The 14928-nt window shown below is 43.2% G+C and overlaps 1 protein-coding gene across 2 annotated transcripts in view; it reads right to left on the bottom strand.

The window, feature by feature from the left end:
- Window positions 1-14928, bottom strand: part of htt (huntingtin) — a 201683-nt gene that overhangs the window by 87724 nt on the left and 99031 nt on the right. For both annotated transcript variants that reach the window (XM_055632294.1, XM_055632295.1), the window contains exons 24-32: window positions 14406-14557; window positions 12968-13167; window positions 11758-11884; window positions 8811-8938; window positions 7484-7594; window positions 6515-6592; window positions 4252-4475; window positions 3462-3540; window positions 1898-2059 (exon numbers count right to left, since the gene is read on the bottom strand). In XM_055632294.1, the coding sequence (XP_055488269.1) occupies window positions 1898-2059; window positions 3462-3540; window positions 4252-4475; window positions 6515-6592; window positions 7484-7594; window positions 8811-8938; window positions 11758-11884; window positions 12968-13167; window positions 14406-14557 (1261 nt within the window). The remainder of the gene's footprint in view (window positions 1-1897; window positions 2060-3461; window positions 3541-4251; window positions 4476-6514; window positions 6593-7483; window positions 7595-8810; window positions 8939-11757; window positions 11885-12967; window positions 13168-14405; window positions 14558-14928) is intronic.

Here is a 14928-nt window from a genome sequence, read left to right as displayed (position 1 = left end):
GAACAGGCTCTTCAGGCCCACAATATCCATGCCGAACATGATGCAAAGACCAACCTCTATCTGCCTACACATAATCCATATGCTTATTCAAAAGTCTCTGTCAAAGAGCACTTACTGTCTAGACCAGTGGTTCCCAACGTGGGGCGTACGCCCCACAGGGGGGCAATTTGATGTTTAAGGGGGGCAATTTCCACCTAATGTTTTTTTCTTTTTTTTTACAATTTTTTAGTAATTTCTTGCTCAGAACTTTAACTGTCTTTTGTTTATTTCATTTTTCTTTTTCATGGATGCCATGTTCTTTTGAAGCTTGTTTAAACCAAGGTATTGGCGTTTTAAGCTTCTTCAGCTGAAATGGAGTTCACTTTTTAAATGATAAGAATTATATATCACCACATTGGGGGGGGGGGGCATCAGGATTTTAGAGGTGATTAGGTGGGGCATGGCCAAAAAAAGGTTGGGAACCACTGGTCTAGACTCAGGAGCAACCTGTTAGGTGAAACACACTCTCTGGTGTGGATGTAATAACATTGCAATGCCAACGAGAATGGAAAGGCAAGTACTAAAACATTGCCCCAGGCAAATTCAAAACTAAATTGAAAACGTCCTGCACAATATAAGATAATAGACGAGAGCGCCTCTCTTTTCAACAAGATACAATATTGCTTATCGGAAGATTGAATGAAAGAAATGGGCCCCAAGAAATCTGGCAACAGAATTTAGTTTCCATCTAATTCCTTCCTTTAATGAGAGACTAACATCCTACAGAGTGCAAATTTGGCAGGTTCTTTGGTTCTTTGGAGTATAACTGATTGATAGGGTCTTGCAATTTTCTCCATAAAGTTGTGTGCTCTAGAAAATAGCAAAAATATTTAGTTCAGCCACAGCTGTGGAGCTACAAGACATTGAGGAATATTTGAAAAATGTTGTAACAAAAACTACAATTACACAAAGTGCTAGAGTAACTCAGCGGGACAGGCCGCTTGGGAAAACATGGATATTGGCGATGCTTCAGGCCAGGACCCTTTTTGGACTGATTGTGATGGGGTTGGGGGGAGAACACTGAAGAAGGGTCCCAACCCAAAACCAGAGATACTGCCTGACCTGCCGCGTTACTCCAGCAATTTGTGCAATTGTTGTTATTGTCTACAAAGCCATCTGTGGCAATGACTTCCACAAATTCACCACCCAAAAGGAATTCCTCCTCATCTCCTTTCTAAAGGTGCATCCTTTTATTCTGAAGTTATGCCCTCTGGGCGTAGACCCTGTCACTGGTGGTACAACCACAATTACGCAGCGGGCATTGTCGCAACTGGCTAAATAAACTTTCTTCTCTGCTTAGGACGTATATAACTTGCCTCTCATTCTGGCTGATCTTTATCTTTACTGAATTTACCTGTTTAATGCAAGTGTTTCAAAGAGGGGGACACGAAGGCTTAACTGCTTAAAATATATCTTAAGCTGTTCTCTCTCTTCCCCTACCTCCCCCCCCCCCCCCCCCCACCACTTTTCCAGATGGTGTTATTATGTATATTTAAAGATAGTGCCTTTAAATTCACATACCTTGTTTTTACTTTTAAAGAACCAGACATCACCCTCTGCCTCTCTCTCAACCACCTCAACTCCTGCCATAGTTCATCGCAGGGATGTGGAGTCATACAGCACAGAAACAGGCCCTTCAGCCCAACGTCTCTATGCCGACTAAGGTGTCCCATGTAAGCTAGTTCCATTTGTCCACACTTAGTGTCATAGAGTCATACAGCACAAAAACAGAGGCTTCAGGCCACCTCACCCATGCCGACCAAGGTGCCCATCGAAGCTAGTCCCATTTGCCTGCCTTTGTCCCATATTTCTATTGGCCCATATCATGGAGATATTTCTAACCAAAGCAAGCACCAACCTGATCGGAGTCAAGCAAGCAGTAGTTGACCCGGAGCTGCACAAGCTGGGCCAACAAGTCAAGCACCTGCCTTTGCAGATGGACGGAGGTGGTCGTGGTGTACTGCTTCAAGGCCTTGATGACCAGAGGCTCAAAGAGGCGGATGTAGTTGTGTATCGTATTCTGAAGTTCAAGACAGCACACATTATACATGTTGCAATCACATCACACAGCAATCTCATTCTGAAACGTGCTGTCAATGGACAAACACAGCATATTTATCACAAAATCAATGACCAGTTTGCTTGCTTTTGTGGTTTCGAAAGTTGGGAATAATGGCAGAGAAAACTACTCCCTCTTTGTCAGTGCCAAAAGATCATCAAAGAATTAAAACTCAATAGAACAATACAGCACAGGAACAGGGCCTTCGGCCCACAATATCTGCGCTGAACAAGATGCCAATTGTCTACACCTGATACATATCCCTCCACTCCCTGCATTCCCATGTGCCTATCTAAACGCTACTTAAATACCACTATTGTATCTCCCTTCATTACCTCTCCTGAAAGTATATTCCAGGCATGCACCACCCTGTGTACAAAATCTTGCTTTGCACATCTCCTTTAAACTTTGCCCATCTGAAAGCTTCGACTCCATGAATAGTGCACAACAAATTGAGACAAACTGGCAGTGATATAACTTCAACGATGCACACTGGCACACGGTCTCGGGTAACTACTGTATTGGGCTAAGATCCTTCTCATCATGTTTGGAATACAGCATCCAATCATTAGGGACAAAACATATAATACTCAGGAGGGAACAAAAATGACTGTGCTCATGGTTCCCAAATATCTCCGAGATTTCCTTGTCCCAGGTCTGAGGATGAAAACTTGATATCTCCCGGCCATTTTATCGCCTGTAATCTCCAACAATAGTGCAGCTGATGATGCTGCCTCATAGTGCCAGAGACCCAGGTTCGATCCTGACCTCGGGTGCTGTCTCTGTGTGTGAAGTTTGCACTTTCTCCCTGCCACTTCGTGGGTTTAGTCTAGTTTAGCTTATTAGTTTAGTTTATTATTGTCACATGTACCGAGGTACAGTGAAAAGCTTTTATGTTGTGAGCTATCCCTCCGGGTGCTCCAGTTCCCTCCCCGTCCCACTGGTTTGCCCGTTATATGTCCTCTGTAAATTGCCCTTGGAGTGTATGTGAAAGTGGGATAACAGAACTAGTGTGAATGGGTGACTGATGTTCGGTGTCGTCTAGGTGGGCTGAAGGACCTGTTTCCATGCTGTATTTCTATACTAAACCAAACTAATTTAAAACGAGATGATTAACCATGTACTGACCTACTGTGAAATAGCAGAGATATTACGTAAATAAAAAGTTATAATTACCCTTTGGTCCACTGCAGTATGATGTCCTCTCTCATCTTGCATAGACTCCCCTCCCCAACTAGCTTCAATGCTGCCCCCTGTTCAATCTCTGCATGCTTTCTCAACCGGATAAATACCCACATGCTCCGTTTCAATGCTTATCCATTAGTTAACAAAAGCTTTGTATGATGACTAAACCAGACTGTACCTTGTCAGCTCGATGCCTTGTCACGTTCGTCATGCTAACCTTCAGTTGCGATGAAACCTTCTGCAGTACATCAAACCAACTAAGAGTTAAGCAACCAAAAAACTGTATAAGTTTGGGATTTTCACAACAGTCTGCCATTGTCCTAAAAATTGCACGTCACCAATTATTATCATGGATTTACCCAAAACAAATAATTGTGCAAAATATTTAACAAAGTGTCAGTTGATTAATCTAACTATTCATGCTTTTTGATCATTATATAGAATAACTGGCCTGTAATTAGCTTTGTTTCCACGGAGGAAGTCAATTCAGCAGATTGGTTTGTGGATTTGTAATTAAATGCTCCGAATTGTGTTCAGTTTTAGCAAAACTGAGGCTCGTCAGTTTGTGGAACGAGCTGCCAGAGGAGGTAGTTGAAGCAGGTACAAGAACATTTAAAATAAATTTGGACAGGCACATGGATTAAAAAGTTTAGCGGGACATTGGCCGATCGTGGGCAGGTGGGACTGGTGTAGATGGGGCATCTTGGTCGGTGGTAAGTTGGCAAGTTGGGCCGACGGGCCTGTTTCGGTGCCGTATGACTTTTTGTGTAGCGAGTGGAAGTAAAAGTGTGATTACATAGAACTATTAAGAATGGGTGATGAAGGTTGGTGTGGACACAGTGGGCTGAAAGGTCTTTTCCCTGCTGTATCTTTTAATTTGAAACAAAATTTTGCACACTGTGATTCCAATCTGATCTTGCATCGCAATACAAGTTGAATACGGTGTAAGAATTGACATAATGCTTCACCCGGACGTGTCCTGCTCAGGTTCCGCTTGGACCATGTTCCTCAGGCTGGCGTCGGCCAGCGCCTGCGTGAAGTGGGTGTACGGCGCCATAAAGCAGTAGTGGTACAGTCCCGGCCTCAGACTGGACGAGCCCAGGCGCTGCACCTTCCCCTGTGACTTGCCGGGGTGCGAGGAGGAGCCATCATATTGCGATGCGAGGTTTGTCCCAAACAGCGTCTTCAATAGCTGAATGAAAGCAGATAACAATCAATAGAAACATTCATGTGTAGATATGAACTGCAGATGTCAAGTCAAGTCAAGTTTATTTGTCACATACACATACGAGATGTGCAGTGAAATGAAAGTGGCAATGCTCGCGGATTTTTTGTGCAAAAGACAAACAACAAAACAACCAAACAAATTATAAACACAATAGCAAATTATAAACACAAGATGATGATTTGCACCAAAGATAGACACAAAATGCTGGAGTAACTCAGTGGGATAGGCGGCATCCCTGCAGAGAAGGAATGGGTGACGTTTTGGGTCGAGACCTTTCTTCAGACTGAGGAAGGGTTGTGACTCGAAACGTCACCCACCCTATTTCTCCAGAGATGCTGCCTGGCCCGCTGAGTTACTCTGGCACTTTGTGTCTATGTTAATTAATATAATAGCTTAATTTGGAGACACAAGGTGCTGAAATCATGAGCAAATCACAAATTGCTGGAGTAACTCAGCTTGTCAAGCAGCATCTATGGAGGGAATGGATTGGCGTTGTTCCGGGTCTGTGCCCTTCTTCAGACTGATGTCTTTACATCATTCCCAAACAGTAGTACCCATAACATCTCTAATCCCACAGCTGAGTTTCACCAAGAAGGGTCCCCATTCCCTTCACACAGATGCTGCCTGACCAACTGAGTTCCTCTAGCAGTTCATGTTTCACATTAAATTTAGGATTTATAGTTATTGACCCACTAGCTCGAAATAATGATTTTCCTTCCTCCATTCAATCTAGAATTATTTAATCCAGCACAGTGTTTTGCTTCAGTAAGTTCATTTGTTGGCTGGTGGGGAGGGAAAAGGGAGTTATTTTTTTGTGCCAGTAATGACTTCAGGCCAACTCAAAATGCCTTACATTTAATTACCTTCCGAAATGTAGTAATTTAGCACAAATTTTGCTTCAGAAATTCATGAAGGATGATGATTGAATCAGTGACTGGATAATGCGTTTCTTAGTGATGCCTGTTTGGACTTGGACTCTGGGAAAACTATTGTGTTAATCATGAGAAACAGTGCCTCATTTAATGAAGTTTTTATTACAGAAATTCTGCACGATTTCAAAAAGGGAGAATTGTAAAAATGATGTTTTGTTCAATTCACTGACGTGGGATAAATAACACAAAATAAACAAGACAGTGCTGAGAGTTGGAGCAGAGGAAACCTGGCACTGACTGATTTGAGGCACAGATCTCAAACTTTTATACAGATCTACTACTGAAACCGGAGCCCTGCCATGTTACCCATTTTGACAGACCAACAGAGGTCATGGGCTCGGGTGGGGGGGCCAAGATACCCAGCCCACAAAACGTCAGCCTCAGAAGTCAGCTATGGGAACGGATCGGCTGGCTCCAGTCGGGCTGGACTTCCAGAGACACAGGGGGATCGGCCAGAGGTGCCGATAAGATAGAGATTGGCCGCCTCACCCGGCCTAGGAGCCACATTTCCAGTTGCCACAAAATTAATGGTGGACCGGAATAATAGTAAAAAACATTTGAACCATGGGAGCATGACAAATTAAAAGTACAATTAGAATACCCTTGGTTTGGGCATTCCCACGTCTTACAAAAATATCTGCATAATCATAGTCGTAGAGCTGTGCAGCATGCAAGCAGGCCCTTTATCGCACCTTGTCCATGTCCACCATGTTGGTATATTGGGCTAGTCCCTTGTGCCTGCATTTGGCCCATCGCCCTCTTGCACAGAATTGTTGTCATTTACGGCATTGTTTGTGCATCTTCTTCAATACAGCAGGTATTGAAAAAGAAACACCTGAAGCGCTGGAGTAACTCAGCAGGTCAAGGAGCATCTCTGCGGAAAATGGATAAGTGACAATTCAGGTCGGGACCCTTCTTCGGATTGATTGTAGTAGGGGAAGTAGAAAGCTGGAGGAGAGGGGGTGATGGACAAAGCCTGGCAAGTGAGAGGTGGATACAGGTGAGGTGGGGTTTAATTGGCAGATAGGTGGACAAAGGCCAGAGATGGGAAGAAGACAGAAGACTCTTTACCTGCTGTACGCAGACTGTGGCTGCCATGGGTTCCCTGCAGAAACAAGACTTCAGATAGCCAAGGATTTCTTCCACACACTGCAAAGGATTTTATAGATGCAACATTAGGTGTTAGAAATAAAATAATTGTTAAAACTATACTTCAAGTGCTTCTAAAGTCCATACTCCAAGATCAGCTATGAATTTGTCCAGGAAAAACTCTAAGAAGCACCTCATTACATGCACAGCATGTGTTCAGGCCATTCCGCCCATCAATTTCATATTGGCTCCCCTGCTCAAGTAGAGCTTCACCCAACCTTTGTCCTCCAGCTTCTCTATTCCTGATATTTGCCCCGGGTACCACCCTGCACACTTGGAAAATAAGTTTGTTATGATCGCTTATTGGAGAGTAATTATTCGCCATATGAGCCCCCAGATTTGGTCAGCCTTCAGGTTGACATGTTTCTACATGACTGAAACCAACCAAAATGTTTACTATATCCAAACGTTCACTGTTGGAATGAATAGTGTTCCAGCCTATTCATTCTTCCCTAACAGTTGTAATCTCTCAATTCAGATATTAACTTGGAGATATTTTTTGGCACCTAGTCATGCAGCAGTAGAGCTGCTGCCTCACAGCGGCAGAGTCTCTTGTTCGATCCTGACTATGGGTGCTACCTGTACAGAGTTTGGACATTCTACCCGTGACCACGTGGGTTTTCTCCGGGTGCACCGGTCTCCCCCCATATTCCAAAGACGTGCTAGTTAATTGGCTTCGGTAAATTGTCCTTAGTGTGTAGGATAGAACTAGTGTACAGAGTGACCGTGGTCAGCATGGACTCAGTGGGCCTGTTTCCACACTGTATCTCTAAGCTAAACTAAGCCTTCTTAATGGCGCTGGAGACTTTTATGGAGCTCAGAGCCAAGCCACCTATGGAGGTGAGATCTAATAATAGTTCCACAAGAATACACTTCAAATTCTCCATTTACCTTCCCAATGTCTGGAAGTGTTGCAATCTCCAGAAGCTGAGACAAAACATCCAATGCTGCCCGTAAGAAGCTGCCAAACTTCTCGTTATTGTTCTGAAGGTCCAGAGTAACCTGAAGCAATAGAGAAGACATTTTAATTGATGAGCTCCAAATGCTGAGATATTTGAAAGATCATTTGAATAGATCACTAAAAAGTTTCCACTGATGAACAACTCAGGAAGCTGAGGATACAGACCCAAGGTCACAAAGCCTGACAGTACTTGGGAAAAGAACGGAGGAATGCGGGGGGGAGGAGTGCAGTTTTTTTTTAACAAATTTAGTGATCTGAAGAGAAGGATGCGAAACGAAAAGGAATTGAATGAATGTTTAAAAAGGAGGAAAATTTGACAGCTTAGACCAATGGTAAACAAAAAGTAACAAACCAATATCAATAGAGAGAAAAAGTGGTACCAGCTTTCAAACGGAGAAAAGAGACTGCAACTGCCGTGGTCTGGAACAAACAGCTGGAGGAACTCAACAAGTCAAGAAGCATTGGTGGAAGCAGAGGAATGATCAACGTTTAAGGTCAAGACCTTCTACCTCCACATATGTTGCTGATCTACTGAGCCCCTCCAGCAGTTATTTTTTTTTTTTGGCAAGAGTTTTCAAACACCTCACACAGACATGATGGACTGGGCTATACCCTGCATCATTTCATGAGGCCCCACAATTGTGTTTTATTTTTCACAGATTACTAACAAGTCTTCACAGAGCGCATTGATTTATGCAAGCTCCATGAAGTTTACATAAGAGTAAATCATTTATTTTACAGTAATCATTGCCAGTAGAACCAATGTAACTGCATCAAGTGGGAGACACAATGGCAGCCCAGTGGCATGGCAGTAGAGTTGCTGCCTCACAGCGCCACAGACCTAGGTTTGATCCTGACTATGGGTGCTGCCTTTACGGAGTTCGTACGTCCTCTCTGTGATCGCGTGGGTATTCTCCGGGTCTTTGTAGGTTAACTGGCTTCTGTAAATTGTCCGTAATGTGTAGGATAGAACTAGTGTTTGGGTGGTCGCTGTTCGGTGTGAGATTGGTGGGCCGAAGGGCCTGTTTCCATGCTGTATTTCTAAGCTAAATGGTTAAGTATCGCCAGAAGTCAGAAATTGCCCCATCCCAATTTTGTTTTAGAGATCCGGGTTCTCAATTTTATATAACTTACATAACACAGCCAATCCAGCAGCATCTACTCATTCTAATTAAAGGGCACTAGATTGGTGCAACATCACCATGAGTGGAAGAGTAGCACCTTTGGATTTGTGAAATGCCCACTTTGCGCTGGTACCTTGTAGTTTGCGTATGTAGCCTTCAGAACATCGTGCAGCTTCAGATATGGAGGCAGGTGGTAGAAACTACCCAGGGACGTGGACTTGCTAGTTGGTGCAATGCCCACAGCATCTGCAGGCCTGGCAGCTGCAAGAAAGCATAGGAATCACAGTAAAATATGAAAGTTCACATTCCAAAAAAAGCACATCCACTAATATGGGTAGAAGGACCAGGAACCAGTGGATACAAATTTACAGTGAGTATTGACAAAATAACCAGAGGAAAGTTTTTAAACACACTAAAGCCGGCAAATTGGCGCAGTTCGTAGAACTGCTGCCTCACAGTGCTCGTGACCCAGGTTCGATCCTGACTACGGGTGCTGTCTGTGTGGAGCTTGCATGTTCTCCCTGTGACTACATGGGTTTCGTTTGAGTGCACCGGATTCCTCCCTCACTCCAAAGATTAAGTAGGTTAATTGGCTCCCATAAAATTGCCCCTATTGTGTAGGGAGTGGATGAGAGAATGGGATAACAAAGAACTAGTGTAAATAGGAAATCAAAAAAAATTGAGGTGGGATTAATTAGACAGCATGACAAAATAATCAGAATAGCACTATTCATTAAACAGCCAGTATTTTCAGTTACATGGTGAGATAGGATTTTTAGAAGGAGGAAGTGGGACATTATTGAAACTTACCGAATAGTGAAAGGCCCAGATAAAGTAGTAGAGAGGATGTTTCTACTAGTGGGAGAGTCTAGCACCAGAGGCTATAACCTCAAAATAAAAGGATATACCTTTAGAAAGGAGATGAGGAGGAATTTCCTGAGTCAGAGGGTGGTGAATCTGTGGAATTCATTGTCACAAACGGCTGTGGAGGCCGTCATTGTGTATTTTTAAGACACAGACTGACAGATTTTTGATTAGTAAGGGTGTCAGGGGTTATGGGGAGAAGGCAGGAGAATGGGGTTGATAGAGATAGATTAGATCAGCCATGATTGAATGGCGGAGTACAGTTGGTAGGCCAAGTGACCTAATTCGGCTCCTGTGACTTATGAATTTATACCAGGATATTCAGGCACAAATATATTAAATGTTGAGCGCTATCATTTTGGTAACTGTGGTCGAGAAAAACTGGTTCAATTCTGACCTCAGATAATGTCTATGTGAAGTTAGCATGTTCTCCCTTCGGCAGCTTGGGTTGCCTCTGGTACGCTCCGGTTTCCTCCCACGTCCCGAAGACGTGCGAGTTTGTCGCTTGATTCTCCTCTGTAAATTGCTCCATGTGTGTAGGAAGTGGATGCGAAAGTGGGATAACATTGAACTAGCCTAAACGGGTGATCGATGGTTGGCATGGACTCGGCTGGCCAAAGGGCCTGTCTCCATGTTGCATCTCCAAACTAATTAGCCCCACTGCAGCACGTTCCACCTCCTTTCCTCTTCCCTAAACCCTCACAACCTCTTCCTTCGCTTAAAACAATTCTCCAAAAGTCCACACCAGCAAGAATAAAAAAATCCCCAACATGCAGACCAGGCTGTCAAGACAGTGCTCAAACACCAACAGCAGGTCAATGAGAAAGATGGAAATGTTCAGAAAGCCACTAAGTAGTGACATCATTCATTTATGAAATTTTTTGTTGATTAGACATTATCCATGAGCTTTGTTTGTGGGCGTTATGCTGCTGCGAGTAAGAATTTAATTGTTGCCTTTTAAAGAGAATTAAACACTCTTAAAAGAGTTGTGTTACAGCTGAAAGAGTTTGCACAGAAGAGATTACATCAAGGCTATGTGGGAATTTATAGATGAAGGTGAAAATACTTAGGATATTTAGAAACTGAACTGTTGGCCTTGGTTCCGATATGAGGAAATGCTCCGATTAAGTTATATATTCAAAGATGATAAAACTAACCCACATACTTAAATAGCACTGTATCAAATATTTCCAATGCCTCAAACACTTGACATGCGTTTTGTTTTACAAGAATTGCAGATGTGAAGGCAGGCAAAGCCGACGTCCAAATAAACATCAGAATGGAGGAATGTTTGGACAAAAATAGACCACTGGGGTTAAATGATCAATGCTGATGATTTACACAAGTCTCCCCTTTTCCTCTCTTATCTCTTCTAATCCAAGCCCAATAACTACAGTGATAGACTCTGTGACTCTCCTAGAGTCACAGACTCTCTCAGAGTTGGAGACCAGGTTCGATCCTGACCTTAGGTGCTGTGTGTGTGGAGTTTGCACACTTTCTCTGTGATCGCATGGGTTTCTTCCCACATCCCAAAGATGTGCTGGTTTGTATGTTTATTGACCTCTCTACATTCTCTCTCCTCAGCTACTGATTGACCTTCTGAAAACTTGCAGTATTTTGTGTAGAAGCAGGTGTTGGTTTACAAAAAAGGGCAAAGTTCTAGATTAATTCAGTTGGTCAGGCAGCAACTCTTAAAAACATGGGTAGGTGATGTTTCGGGTCAGGACCCTTCTTCAGACTGATATGTTTTGTGTTTGTTTCGGATTTCCAGCGACTGCCACTTTTTTCATATTTATTCCCAGCTGAAGAAAAGCACGTCTAAAGTCTTTTCTCTCTTTTTACTTTGGAGGGGAGGATGTTCCTCAAACTGCGGAGCATCTTGGACAATACAGCTCACCCCCTCCATGACACGCTGGTCAACCTGAAGATTACCTTCAGCAACAAACTGGTTCCACCAAGATCCAGTATAGAACGCCACAGGAGATCCTTCTTCCCTGTGGCTATCAAACTGTACAACACCTCTCCTTCTGTCGTGGGGTAGACTGATTCCCTTCCCCCCCCAATCTTTGCACATCCCCAAATCCTTTCCACTCGTCACTTTAATTTCATGTTGCATGTATTTTGTGTTTTATGACTGCCGGCAGTTCAATTCTGAAGTTCTATTGTATGAAGGAATGTTAGCAGACACACAGGCGACAGGAAAGAATTTCTCCCACCTGGACTGGACTCGGTACTTTTCTTGGGACTCATGGGTGCAGCCATCTGTTCTGCTGACTCCCTCTCCTTGGTCTTGCGCCGGATAGGGCTGAGCGATGGTGCAGTCGAGAGAGATGGGAGAGTTGCCTGGGAAGTAGAATTCAGCACAATTCTAACTGTGGCACTAATCATCTTGTTAATCAAATTAAGGGTTACTGTTCTCACCCACTCAAATCTATTACCGCTGGATTTTGTAATGCTCCAATTTTAGAAGGCAACTTTTATGCTTTATCACCTTGCATTCAGAAGGCAAAGTTCAATTCCACACACTTCAGCATCTGCCTAATGGAAAGTTGCATGAGAGGTTGTCATTTTGTAAAGGATAATAACCCTATTTATTTCAGAAGGGGGAGAGTAGAAGGAGGAGGAAGAGACCATTTATATCACAGCTTGGTCTGGGAACAGCTCTAACCAAGACCGCAAGAAATTGTAGAGTGCTGGCTATACCCCAGTCCACCACCACACAGACAAAACTCCCCACCATTGACTCAATCCACAATTGCCTCGCGAAAGTAGCCAACATGATCAAAGACCTTACCCACCCCCACTTGCTCCTTCTTGTACCTGTCGGGCAAAAGGTAGAGAAGCTTGAAAGTAGGCATCAAGAAGTTTCTTCCCCCCTATTATCAATCATCTGAACAATCTTTTCACAAGCTAGGGTGCTGTCAAAATTCACCTCTGCCCCTTTGTGGACGTTGCACTTTGTCTCTCACGTCATAATGCTGAGAACTATATTCTTCACTCTCTGTTGTGATTGGCTTGGTTGTATTTATGTATAGTATTATTTAATTTGATTGGATAGCATGCAAAACAAATCTTTTCACTGTAACCTCGTACACATTACAATAATAATAATAAACCTAAATCTACCAATCCCTCAGGCCGTTTACATTCTTCAGTAGATTGTAGGTAAAATTCAACCTTGCAACACCAATCTGCAAAATCCCTATTTCCCCCAATCTCCTCTGTGTGCCTCAATATCAGCATTGCTGGCTTGTATCACAGTTCTGTGACACTGAGGCAACTTAATGAGTGCTGCGCAGAGTCCGCAGACCGCCACAGTGGGCTTGGATGTAGCTTGTTTAGATTGTTATTCACTCCTTCCACTATTCCTCCTCCTCCTGCATGGAATTACACTGAATGCAAGGAATGCTGCCACCCTACACATACCTTCAGTACTGGGCCAGGTGTAACATCATCAATCACATGTGCACATATGTTGATGATCTTCATCAGATGAGAAAAGAGTTGCTCCACCATCCCGACCAACGACCTGTCAGCCAAGGCAGGCCATGGCTCTTCAATTTTAGTGGTCGCACTGGTATCATCTTCATTGGCCCAGGGATTCTTCAAAGATTTCGGTGCAATGGCTAACAACATTAAAAAAATTACAAGAAGATTAAGTTGAGAGGGATTCAATTATTGATCCTCAGTACATTTGAAATCAATTTAGCGAATAAGGAATAAAAGTACCAAAGGTTCACTTCCCATAAACTGATAGTTCAACCAACTAGACAAATCACTGATACAATTCAAGACCAGTAACACAAGCACAACATATGCATCATATTATTTAGACATGTATAAATGTATAATAAATACAGAATACAAAGATGTTATAAATATCCGTGGACGGGAATATATTGCATGAATGTTGTGTATTGAGTAAATATAGAAACATAGTAAATAGGTGCAGGAGTAGGCCATTCGGCCCTTCGAGCCAGCACTGCCATTCAGTATGATCATGGCTCATCATCCAAAATCAGTAACCTGTTCCTGCTTTCTCCCCATATTCCTTGATTCCCTTAGCCCTAAGAGCTAAATCTAACTCTCTTGAAAACCTAGTAATGCCCAGATTAATATCAGTGGACAATCAGAACTTTTGTCCCCAGGGTTCAGGTTGAAGATACAATTCCAGAAATGTAATTACCAAGCATCCTCGAGACTAAATGAGCAATTAGCTACTTGAATGAAGGACTAAAATGTAAACTGAGCTGTGAAACTAGTTAGTGTGAATCACGGTGAAGATTAGGTACTAAAAATGTGTAGAACAATTACCATGTTTAAAAGGCTTTTTGTACTTGGGTAGGAAGGACAGAATGAGATTAGGGCCAAAAAAACCGCAAAGTGATGGAGTAACTCAATGGGTCAGGCCACATCCCTGGAGAACATGGACGGGTGGTGTTTCAGGTAGGGATCCTTCTTCAGACTGCAAAGACCTAGAGAGGGTAAAAGGCTGGCGGTGGGGGGGGGGGTCCAAGAGGAGGAGGAATGTCTCGAGACGGGACATTTGGAGACGGGAGAAAGGGGTTATCACTGGGAGGTGAGGACTCTATTCTGAAGTAAAAGTCCCGGAGACAGAGGCGACGGTAGAAGAGCTCCACATCATGGCAGGCCCGGACCATGTTGAGGTTGGGTGTAGGGGTAGGGGATTAGAGCCTATTGCTAATGGATAGGCATGGATAGGCACCACAGGCAGCATGGTAGGGTGAGCCTATAGAGCCTGCTCCTTTGTTGCATGTCTCTATGATTCTGTGGTAACTCAGAGAATAATCCTGGGTACACTGACCGGCAGCGAGGATTTAAAAAAATATATAATTCTACTTACCAGCCAGCAAGTTTCCAGATAATATTAAAGCATCTTGATGAGAAGAAAGGTCCAAAGGAAACCAGGCTGAAGAAAGTAGAGACAGTATCATATTGACCATCCCCACAGTACAGCTTTTGCGGGAGTCATCGGTTGGACTGTTCTGAGATAAACTAGGAACCAAACAACAAGCAGTGTTAACTTGGCAAACTGCCTTAACTTTTTATTTTTAGAAAGAAATACTGTTTTTAGGTTCATGAGAAACTGGATTAACTGGTGGGCATCAAGAATGTGAGTATTATAGTTACTATCACTTACATTGGGCATATTCATGGGAATATTGCATTAATTGATAACCAGTACAACATGGCAAGACCACCACGGGACTCCAAACTAACCTTGCACTGCATGAATATTCTTTCAAAGATAGACACAAAATGCTGGAGTAACTCAGCGGGTCAGGCAACATCTCTGGAGAAAGGGAATAGGTGACGTTTCAGGTCGAGACACTTCTTCAGACTGAGAGTCTGTGGAGAGGACAACT

This window comes from Leucoraja erinacea, chromosome 3 (genome assembly GCF_028641065.1).
Source record: "Leucoraja erinacea ecotype New England chromosome 3, Leri_hhj_1, whole genome shotgun sequence".
In the NCBI taxonomy this organism is placed as follows: Eukaryota; Metazoa; Chordata; class Chondrichthyes; order Rajiformes; family Rajidae; genus Leucoraja; species Leucoraja erinaceus.
Note: the sequence above shows the minus strand (reverse complement) of the source record. Positions and strands in the feature narration are given on the sequence as shown.